We start from the raw sequence: 11,679 nt of genomic DNA on the forward strand, positions 1-11,679 counted from the left end.
CTCCCCCTCTCTATCCATCCCTCTCTTTCTCTCCCTTCTCCCCCTCTCTCTCCCTCCATCTATTTCTCTCTATCCTCCCCCTCTATCTCCCTCCCTCTCTTTCTCTCTCTTCTCCCCTCCCTCTCTGTATCTCCCTTCTCCCCCTCTCTCTCCCTCCCTCTATTTCTCTCTCGTCTCCCCCTATCTCTCCCTCCCTTTCTTTCTCTCCCTCCTCCCCCTCTCTCTCCCTCCCTCTCTCTTCTCCCCATCTCCCTCCCCCTCTCTCTCCCTCCCTCCAGGCAACACCAACAGTGTCTTCACTCTGGACTACATCAGTGGTTCTCTGACAGTGCGCGGTCAGCTGGACAGAGAGAACCCGCTCCAATCCTCTGGATTCACCATCACAGTCAAGGTGAGCTCCAGTCTCAACCACACGGCCAGGGGAAGGGGCTGGGCTCCAGTCTCAACCACACTGCCAGGGGAAGGGGCTGGGCTCCAGTCTCAACCACACGGCCAGGGGAAGGGGCTGGGCTCCAGTCTCAACCACACGACCAGGGGAAGGGGCTGGGCTCCAGTCTCAACCACACGGCCAGGGGAAGGGGCTGGGCTCCAGTCTCAACCACACGGCCAGGGGAAGGGGCTGGGCTCCAGTCTCAACCACACGGCCAGGGGAAGGGGCTGGGCTCCAGTCTCAACCACACGGCCAGGGGAAGGGGCTGGGCTCCAGTCTCTCAGCCAGGGGAATGAGCTGGGCTCCAGTCTCAACCACACGGCCAGGGGAAGGGGTTGGGCTCCAGTCTCACAGCCAGGGGAAGGGGTTGGGCTCCAGTCTCACAGCCAGGGGAAGGGGCTGGGCTCCAGTCTCACAGCCAGGGGAAGGGGCTGGGCTCCAGTCTCAACCACACGGCCAGGGGAAGGGGTTGGGCTCCAGTCTCATGGCCAGGGGAAGGGGTTTGGGCTTCAGTCTCTCAGCCAGGGGAAGGGGTTGGGCTCCAGTATCAGCCAGGGGAATGGGCTGGGCTCCAGTCTCTCAGTCAGGGGAAGGGGCTGGACTCCAGTCTCTCAGCCAGGGGAAGGGGTTGGACTCCAGTCTCGATGACACGGCCAGGGGAAGGGGCTCTTTTCCTGAAGCCGGGGTGAGGCCGCTAGGAATGTCCTGGTCGAGGAACGTCCTGGTCCTCCTAGCTTTGTTGTTGTTATTGGTGTTTCTTTATTCTTCATCTTCTTTATTGAGACAGTAGGAAGGCTGAGAGAGACAGAGTAGAGGAGACACAGGAGAGAAGGTTCTTTATTGAGACAGTAGAAAGGCTGAGAGAGAGACAAAGTAGGAGCGAAACAGGAGAGAAGGTTCTTTATTGAGACAGTAGGAATGTTGAGAGGGAGACAGAGTAGAGGAGACACAGGAGAGAATGTTCTTTATTGAGACAGTAGGAAGGCTGAGAGGGAGACAGAGTAGGAGAGACACAGGAGAGAAGGTTCTTTATTGAGACAGTAGGAAGGCTGAGAGGGAGACAGAGTAGGAGAGACACAGGAGAGAAGGTTCTTTATTGAGACAGTAGGAAGGCTGAGAGGGAGACAGACAGAGTAGAGGAGACACAGGAGAGAAGGTTCTTTATTGAGAGAGTAGGAAGGCTGAGAGGGAGACAGAGTAGAGACACAGGAGAGAAGGTTCTTTATTGAGACAGTAGGAAGGCTGAGAGGGAGACAGAGTAGAGACACAGGAGAGAAGGTTCTTTATTGAGACAGTAGGAAGGCTGAGAGGGAGACAGAGTAGGGGAGACACAAGAGAGAAGGTTCTTTATTGAGACAGTAGGAAGGCTGAGAGGGAGACAGAGTAGGAGAGACACAGGAGAGAATGTTCTTTATTGAGACAGTAGGAAGGCTGAGAGGGAGACAGACAGAGTAGAGGAGACACAGGAGAGAAGGTTCTTTATTGAGGCAGTAGGAAGGCTGAGAGGGAGACAGAGTAGAGTAGAGGAGACACAGGAGAGAAGGTTCTTTATTGAGACAGTAGGAAGGCTGAGAGGGAGAGAGACAGAGTAGGAGAGACACAGGAGAGAAGGTTCTTTATTGAGACAGTAGGAAGGTTGAGAGGGAGACAGAGTAGAGGAGACACAGGAGAGAAGGTTCTTTATTGAGACAGTAGAAAGGCTGAGAGAGAGACAAAGTAGGAGCGAAACAGGAGAGAAGGTTCTTTATTGAGACAGTAGGAATGTTGAGAGGGAGACAGAGTAGAGGAGACACAGGAGAGAAGGTTCTTTATTGAGACAGTAGGAAGGCTGAGAGGGAGACAGAGTAGGAGAGACACAGGAGAGAAGGTTCTTTATTGAGACAGTAGGAAGGCTGAGAGGGAGACAGACAGAGTAGAGGAGACACAGGAGAGAAGGTTCTTTATTGAGAGAGTAGGAAGGCTGAGAGGGAGACAGAGTAGAGACACAGGAGAGAAGGTTCTTTATTGAGACAGTAGGAAGGCTGAGAGGGAGACAGAGTAGAGACACAGGAGAGAGGTTCTTTATTGAGACAGTAGGAAGGCTGAGAGGGAGACATAGTAGGGGATACACAAGAGAGAAGGTTCTTTATTGAGACAGTAGGAAGGCTGAGAGGGAGACAGAGTAGGAGAGACACAGGAGAGAATGTTCTTTATTGAGACAGTAGGAAGGCTGAGAGGGAGACAGACAGAGTAGAGGAGACAGAGGAGAGAAGGTTCTTTATTGAGGCAGTAGGAAGGCTGAGAGGGAGACAGAGTAGAGTAGAGGAGACACAGGCGAGAAGGTTCTTTATTGAGACAGTAGGAAGGCTGAGAGGGAGACAGACAGTGTAGAGGAGACACAGGAGAGAAGGTAATACAGTTTCTTACACAATAAAGAAAAATCTCTTTGAGTGCTAATGTATTACAGAAACAGAGCTTTGCACACACTGCGATTAGGGTCAAGGTTAAGGGTTAAAAAAAGGGTTATGGTTAGTGTTACAAAGGGTCAGATTAAACCGAATATATATATTTATTACTTGAGATATATTGTATAGTATTTGTATATCGTCTGATATCCCTTGTATATTCTTTGTACATATACACGGAATATCCCTTTACCTGGTACAGGACAGACCATAATATTCGTTCTCCTATTGGACAGCGATCCCCTAGGCGCCACGGCCATACCCCCAATGTCTAGTTCAAAGTCACCGCTAAGACATGCCTGGACATGCCCGGTTATGCGCAAGAATACGAGACAGAAATAAGGCTGGTACTAGATTGTTCACCTTACGTATAAATACGGCGCAGGTGAATACAGCAGTATGTTACCAATAAGTTGAAGCCTCACACCACGATACAACGTGCTGTGAAGTGGGCCCGTTTTGCCCCAAAATAGAGCCTTGAGACCGCGTGCGAATTGATAGCTGAAGTGTCAGAGTTTAACGCTGTATCGTCGAGTTCGACCTATTCTATTATTTAAGTAATAGTCTATTATGTATAGTGTATCGTGCGGCTACCGTTCTACAGTGACCAGCATTACCAACGCTTCCTCGTACCGAGCTAGTGTGCTTATCCAGGCTGGGCGGCTTAACCTGGTGCCGTCATCCGAGGAGCCCTAGACGAGAACCGTGTGGATATGTACACTGGATAACCTACACCGGCGACTACAGAACCCTTTTCGGCTGGATTATATTTGCTTTGGTCCTGTAGCTGATGGAGCGGAGAATCGTCTACACCCACAATTGTGTGGGATTTACCCTGTGAGGAGCAACGTCGAGCCCGCCTCTAGGACGCCTGAGGCTGGCTAGCTTTCCTCCATGCGGCACTGCATACCGGAGAATAGCTGTTGTTCGTCTGCGGATCAAGAGATTATTGCACTGTCTCCTGTACCTGGAGTCTCCTTATTCCTCGTTGACCCAGACTTTCGCTACCGACAAATCCTCTTCCCTGCTGGCCTACAACCGGAGGGACCCTATTAGTATCTCCAGCTGCCCTACTAGTGTACCATATATATAATTCTTATGATACAGGTGGTATTAATTATCTCCTGCGTAATATGCTCATGGACTTACGCTCTTGACCTATTCATGCACATTCTTCGCCTTACAAGCGCAATTCTCAATCTTGATAAGTAAAGTAATGTAAGATAATCTTCGTGCTGCTAATAAATATTCTTCTAAACAAGTATTTGTTGTGAAGCCGTGTTATTGTGGATGTGTTCATCTCATATACCTGTGTACTGTATGGCCAGTAGTAATGTACATAACGCAGTAGTGGTTTAATGATACCATACTTATTCAATACAGTCAGGGAATTGTACCCCTCAGTTACAGTTAGTGTTATGGTTAGTTTAAGGTAATAGTGTGGTTAAGGTTAGGGTTAGGGTCAGAAAAGTGTGTCTTGGTAGTCTTGAGGTAACTTGCCTCCCATGCAAACGCCCCTGGTGTATTCCCCAGCAGGGAAACTCAAATGTTTTCTGAAAACGTTAAAAGTAAAAAAGTATTGTAATATATGTACTTAATATGCGCACATTGTACATTTTCATAAATAAGTTCATATATTACTTATGGCTATAACATAACGTACAAATACAATGTACCTTTTTCCTGTGGTCAATAAGTACTTAATCTACATAGTTTAAGTGAGATGCGGCTGGAGACACACAGTCACATAACTTCATTAAAAACAAAAGTAGTTTCTTTCTAAAGAAGTCATTTTGTCTGTACTTACCAGCCCTGAAAGCCATGGGGATGAGAAGAGTGAGGGGACAGCAGCTTGTCAGGGAGGTTCAGGCTCGTTCCAGAGGTGTGCTTCCTAAAGAACACTTTAAACGTCCTACTGACATGAAACACTAGACTAGTTAACCCTTTCACTGCCGCACTACCAAAACGGTTAACCCTTTCACTGCAGCGACACACATAAGGGTAACCCTTTCACTGCCACACGACAGCCGGTTAACCGACCGTCGGTTGTGTGATAGTAAAGGGTTAACCTTCTGTCGTGTGGCAGTGAAAGGGTTAAACATGGCACTTCATTCCCTCATGAGGGTAACAACGTCCCCACACCTACACCAAGGACCTGCTGAGGCTCTAGCCCTTGTCTCCCCAGTTTCTTCCCCCTCAAATGTATATACTCTCTTTTTTAGACTCTTCTTGTATCAAAAACAGTACTGTATTTGTAAATATGGTATGTCATAAATGTATAGATGTAGCAGTACTGTCTATCTGTATGTCATGTATGTCATATATGTTATGATGAATTGAAAATGGGGGACCCTGATGTAAACAAGACGAAAGTCTTTCTCTGGTCTGCATCCCCTTAACAATTGTGTGTATTGAGCCGTACTGTATTGTACCCATTCTGCAATCTGTTAATAACATTTTCAATCAATCAATCAATCAATCGATCAAGGTTTATAATGAATACATCATACAAGGTTTATAATGAATACATATCATACAAGGTTTATAATTAATACATATCATACAAGGATTATAATGAATACACATCATACAAGGTTTATAGTGAATACATATCATACAAGGTTTATAGTGAATACATATCATACAAGGATTAATGAATACATATCATACAAGGATTATAATGAATACATATCATACAAAGTTTATAATGAATACATATCATACAAGGTTTACAGCACAAAACACCATCATTTCCGCAGCACTAGATTCCAACCCCACTATATCCGCTTAATTGAAATCAATAATTACAAGGAGAAAAGTGGAATAAGCTCAATGTGCTGAGAGGAAAAAGCGTCCCTCCACCAAAAAATGTATTTATAAGCTATGGATTTTTCTCTCTGACTGTGCTTCTTAGATGGCCCCTGCTATTGATTGTGCAGTGCATAGTAATACGGCTAATTCTTCAACTTCAGAGAGCTGAGGTAGTCTCGAGTGCAGTGAGACAGAGGTCAGCTGACGTAGAGGTTGTTGTGGGAACTACCCTGAAGACATGACAAGTTTGCACTTATTGTCTCCTTCAGTTTATACTATACTATAGAGACAGAGACAGTGGGACGGCTGAGACAGAGACAGTGGGACGGCTGAGACAGAGACAGTGGGACGGCTGAGACAGAGACAGTGGTACGGCTGAGACAGTGGGACGGCTGAGACAGTGGGACGGCTGAGACAGAGACAGTGGGATGGCTGAGACAGAGACAGTGGGACGGCTGAGACAGTGGGACAACTGAGACAGAGACAGGGGTACGGCTGAGACAGAGACAGTTGGAACGGCTGAGACAGAGACAGTTGGGACGGCTGAGACAGAGACAGTGGGACGGCTGAGACAGAGACAGTGGGACGGCTGAGACAGAGACAGTGGGATGGCTGAGACAGAGACAGTGGTACGGCTGAGACAGAGACAGTGGGACGGCTGAGACAGTGGGACGGCTGAGACAGAGACAGTGGGACGGCTGAGACAGAGACAGTGGCACGGCTGAGACAGAGACAGTGGTACGGCTGAGACAGAGACAGTGGTACGGCTGAGACAGAGACAGTGGCACGGCTGAGACAGAGACAGTTGGAACGGCTGAGACAGAGACAGTGGTACGGCTGAGACAGAGACAGTGGCACGGCTGAGACAGAGACAGTGGCACGGCTGAGACAGAGACAGTGGCACGGCTGAGACAGAGACAGTGGAACGGCTGAGACAGAGACAGTGGTACGGCTGAGACAGTGGCGCGGCTGATACAGAGACAGGAGTGCGGCTGAGACAGTGAGGCTGTTTCCCCGAAGCCTGTTTTTGGGATTCGAACTTCGTCCGGGTTTTTGGAACGAACGTTCGAACCTTCGTTTTTAATTAAAAAATATTTAATTTTGTTTTACAAATTTTCTTTTATATTATTTTCTTTTTTTTAATGTCCTCAAACTAAATCCTCAATTTGAATATTGTGATTAATCTGATTAAATGAGTAATTTTTTTTATTAAATCAACTTTCCAGCCCCAGACCCAGCCCAGGGAGAAGCCCCAGCCCAACTAAATCAATTAAATCAACTTTCTTTAATGAATATACCTCATCAGTTTATTTTAATACTATAATATTAGTGTAGCCTAATCTTTATCTGCAACTGTGAAGAAAAACCCCATTGGTTTAAACAGAATTAATAGAAAAATATATAAAATAAATAAATAAATAAAAATGTATTAAAAATAAAAAATTCAAATGTTGATTTTAGAATTTGAATGCCAATGTAACGAACGAAGGTTGAGACTGAGACATATGGCATGTCTGAAATCCCTTAGTATAACAACTGCCCCTCACTGACGCTGGGCAGGATATAGTAGGGAACAATATGTCCCTAAGCATACAATATACACAGGGCAATAGCTAATTGATACAACACTCAGGGCCGCCTGGGAGAAATGCGAGGCCCTGTGCGAGATTTAAACGCAAGCCCCCCCCCCCCCCAAAAGGTAAAAAAAAATATATATATATATATTTTTTTTCATACAGTCAACATATTCTTAAATAATAGCGCTGCCCGAGGCTGGGCATGATACAGTCAACATATAGCAAGAGAGAGAGCGAGAGAGAGCTCCCGTTCTACAGTCAATATACAGTGTACAGAGAGAGAGAGAGAGAGACACATTGGAAAGAAATTGAAATGCTATTTGGCCCTAAACAGAGAGTACACAGTGGCAGAATACCTGAGCACTGTGACTGAAGATCCTTGACTAGGTACAGACTCAGCGAGCACAGCCTAGCCATCGAGAAAGGCCGCCATAGGCAGACTGTGTGTGTTAGAAAGAGAGAGAGAGAGAGCATGTGTGTTTGTCGTGTGTGTGTGTGTTAGAGAGAGAGCATGTATGAGAGATCCAAAAGGACAAAGATCAACACTTAAATCCAAAGAGAGAGAGAGAGAGAGACACATTGGAAAGAAATGTAAATGCTATTTGGCCCTAAACACAGAGTACACACTGGCAGAATACCTGAGCACTGTGACTGAAGATCCTTGACTAGGTACAGACTCAGCGAGCACAGCCTAGCCATCGAGAAAGGCCGCCATAGGCAGACTGTGTGTGTTAGAAAGAGAGAGAGAGAGAGAGAGAGAGAGAGAGAGCATGTGTGTTTGTCATGTGTGTGTGTGTTAGAGAGAGAGCATGTATGAGAGATCCAAAAGGACAAAGATCAACACTTAAATCCAAAGAGAAGAGGGTCTATACCAGAGAAAACAAAGCAGCAAGGAGCCAATGGCCGACATCAGCTAAATAGGCTAGCCAGGTACTGTGACACCAGGCCACACACAGCTTTGGCCAACGGCCCAACGCTACCCAAGCTACACAAACGACCAAGACATTCACACACAGCACATGTCGTATCTCCAAATGTTGTGAAGTAGCATATGTTTTGCCTGGAAAAAAACATCGTTATTAACAAAACATTCGGGAGGGGAAGGAAGGAAGAGTGGGGTAATGTCATGACATTTTCATTAATCTTACCTGCACCAAGGAACGCAGGGCGAAAGGCCGCAACACAGGTCTCCACGTTGACGAAAGGCCTCTCGCTGGCGGGACAAAAATAAGCTATGCTATGGCCGGAGCCTTGTCATGGTGCAGGCCCGACTACATCTTCTGTCAAAGATGATATCGTAGTCAGAGTGCCAGAACCCCCTGCTATTCTCACGGCTAATGTCAATGGTCGTAGCACAAGCTAACAGCTAACTCTAGCCTAGGCTAACTGATAGCATCAAACTAACGTTACGTGCGCAGCTGGCAGCTAACGTCGTAGCTAAACAGCTAACTGGCTAACACGGCTATCGCTAACCATTAGCTAACGCAGAAGCAAGCTATGCGGCTACCACTGAAACTACAACATGAGAAAAGCAATACAGGCGCTGACACCAGGCCACACACCGTTAGCTACTAACTCCATACTACAACAGCTAGTCGACCAGTTTGGCTCCAGAGAGAGAGAGAGAGAGAGAGAGATCCACGGTGGGAATATAATAGGTTGCATGAACTCACCATAACGCAGTATCAATGGTAAAGTTGGAAGGAGACTTTCTTGGCCCACGGTGTAATTTCTTCTGATCCATGCTGCTTTTGAAAAGACATCCACTCGCTCCTCTGAATAGCGCTGAATTAGATCCCTGTACCTCGTGTGTCCGAGAAGAGCCCGGAAACACTATCCTAAAATCTGTAGAGCAGCAAAGCCGCAGAAACCGGAACACTGCAGTCTGCAGAGCCGCAGAGGCAGGAACAAGTCAGACACATTCTACAAACGTGTCTAATGTGAAATATATAAGCATATAAGCAAAACTAGATTTTAGGTCTGTGATGAAAAAGGGCCTCGCGGGAAGGGGGGCCTCAAAAAAATAAAATAAAAAAATAATAATAATAATTTTGCGAGGCCCCCCTTCCCGCGAGGCCCTGTGCGACCGCACTGCTCGCACACCCCCTGAGGCGGCCCTGACAACACTGATAAACTATAGTAATACTCAATATGAAACAACACTGATAAACTATAGTAATACTCAATATGAAACAACACTGATAAAAAATAGTAATACTCAATATGAAACAACACTGATAAACAATATAAATACTCAATATGAAACAACACTGATACACTATAGTAATACTCAATATGAAACAACACTGATAAACTATAATAATACTCAATATGAAACACTGATAAACAATAGTAATGCTCAATATGAAACAACACTGATAAACTATAGAAATACTCAATATGAAACGCCTACCTTTTGGCGCGACCCCGAGTCAGTCGCCATGGGTTTTGCTCAGCAACGAATGTGCAAATTTTTTGTTATTATGTTTGTTTTTACTACTTTTTTTATCGAAGCATCACTGGCAGGGACGTCGTACGACCGCCAGTCACTTATTGACCTAAACTCCGGACTCAAAGAGGAGTTTAGAGACACTTTATCATGCCAAGAATGGCCAACGGAGATCAGGCGGGACAAAGACAACACGGGAGACAAAGGCGGCCGCAGGACAAAGAAGAAACACAGAGGGAAGAGGAGCGGGATCAGATTAAGATTAAGGAAATCTGCTTAGCGTCCGGCTATTCCATCTATCTTCCTGGCGAATGCTCGTTCGCTAGAGAGTAAGATGGATGATTTACGAGCGCGGGTCCGATTCCAGCGAGAGATGAGGGAATGCAATATCCTGTGTTTCACGGAAACCTGGCTGAAACCAGTGACTCCTGATCACAGCATCTCTCCCTCCAACTCCTTCACCATCTTCAGAGCGGACCGTACAGAAGCCTCCGGGAAGAGCATCGGCGGGGGGCTATGCCTTATGACCAACAACGGCTGGACTAGCCCCAGGGAAGTGAAGATACTCTCCCGTTCATGCTCTCCCGACATGGAACACCTCACGATCCAATGTCGCCCGTTCCATCTTCCGCGCGAATTCACTGCAGTGATCATGACTGCAGTGTACATCCACCCCCAGGCGAACGTCGGCAGGGCGCTAGCGGAACTACACAACCATCTGAACGCGCACCAGATCAAGCATCCGGACGCAGCCATGATCGTAGCCGGGGACTTCAATCAGGCGAATATGAAGAAAGTCATGCCGTCTTTCTTCCAGCACATCGTCTGCTCCACAAGGGGAGGAAATACACTCGACCACTGTTACACCCCGTTCAGAGCCGGATACAAGGCTGTACCGGCTCCACCATTAGCGGGAGCAACAAACACGTCGGATCATGCCGCCATCTTTCTTGTCCCAGCATATAAACAGAGATCACGTGACGCCGTCGTGTCACGTGAGGTAAAAAAATGGGACGACCAATCAGAGGCCACGTTTCAGGACGCACTAGATGACGCCGACTGGGGAATGTTCAGGAGGAGTAACAGTGACGTCAGCGATTTCACAGACGCTGTGGTGTCATTCATAACAACACTGGCTGATCGTATCGTCCCCACAAAAAAGGCGAGGGTGTTCCCAAACCAGAAACCATGGGTGGACAGTACTATCAGAGCAACCCTGAACTCTCGCACCACTGCTTATAACCGGGGCAGAGAGTCAGGAAACATGGAAGAGTACAAGACAACAGTCTACACTCTGCGCAAGGCTGTCAAACTTGCTAAGAGGACGTATGTCGACAAGATGGAGGCACAAATGGCACAGAATGACACAAGAGGATTATGGCAGGGACTGAGGGCTATAACTGACTACAAAGTCAGCGCCCCCTCAATGGGGAGCGACGACGCCTCCCTTGCGGACCAGCTCAATATCTTCTACGCGCGGTTTGGTGCAAACAGTGGCACTGCTAGCCCAACGGCTAGTGACGTCACTGGTGCGCCGGCTGCTGTGGAGGGGGGGGGGGCATCCGCGGGGGGCGGGGACGCTCTCTCATTGACGGTACACAGTGTGAGAAGAGCATTTATGCAGGTGAACACCAGGAAGGCTGCTGGCCCAGATGGAATAACAGGACGCATACTTAAGTCCTGTGCCAACCAGCTAGCCCCTGTGTTCACCGTCATATTTAATCAATCCCTGGCGGAGTCGGTGGTCCCTGCCTGCTTCAAGATGTCTACCATCATCCCTGTACCGAAGAAACCCTCCCCAACATGTCCAAATGACTACAGACCGGTGGCACTCACCTCTGTGGTCATGAAATGTTTTGAGAGGCTGGTCAAGGACCACATTTGTGCCTCCCTCCCCAGTGATATGGACCCTATGCAATTTGCATACAGGACAAACAGGTCCACTGACGACGCGTGTTCATTGACTAC

General features: G+C 47.2%; 1 protein-coding gene across 1 annotated transcript in view; it reads left to right on the top strand.

Annotated features, from left to right (window-relative positions):
- The window catches only part of cdh23 (cadherin-related 23), a gene marked incomplete at both ends in the record, with an annotated part of 775,072 nt that overhangs the window by 341,705 nt on the left and 421,688 nt on the right, over positions 1–11,679 (top strand). Inside the window, 1 exon segment of the mRNA XM_084321844.1 lies at positions 279–391. Coding sequence (XP_084177970.1) covers positions 279–391 — 113 coding nt within the window.

Source organism: Notolepis coatsorum, assembly GCF_963971535.1.
Source record: "Notolepis coatsorum genome assembly, chromosome: 9".
Taxonomy (NCBI): domain Eukaryota; kingdom Metazoa; phylum Chordata; class Actinopteri; order Aulopiformes; family Paralepididae; genus Notolepis; species Notolepis coatsorum.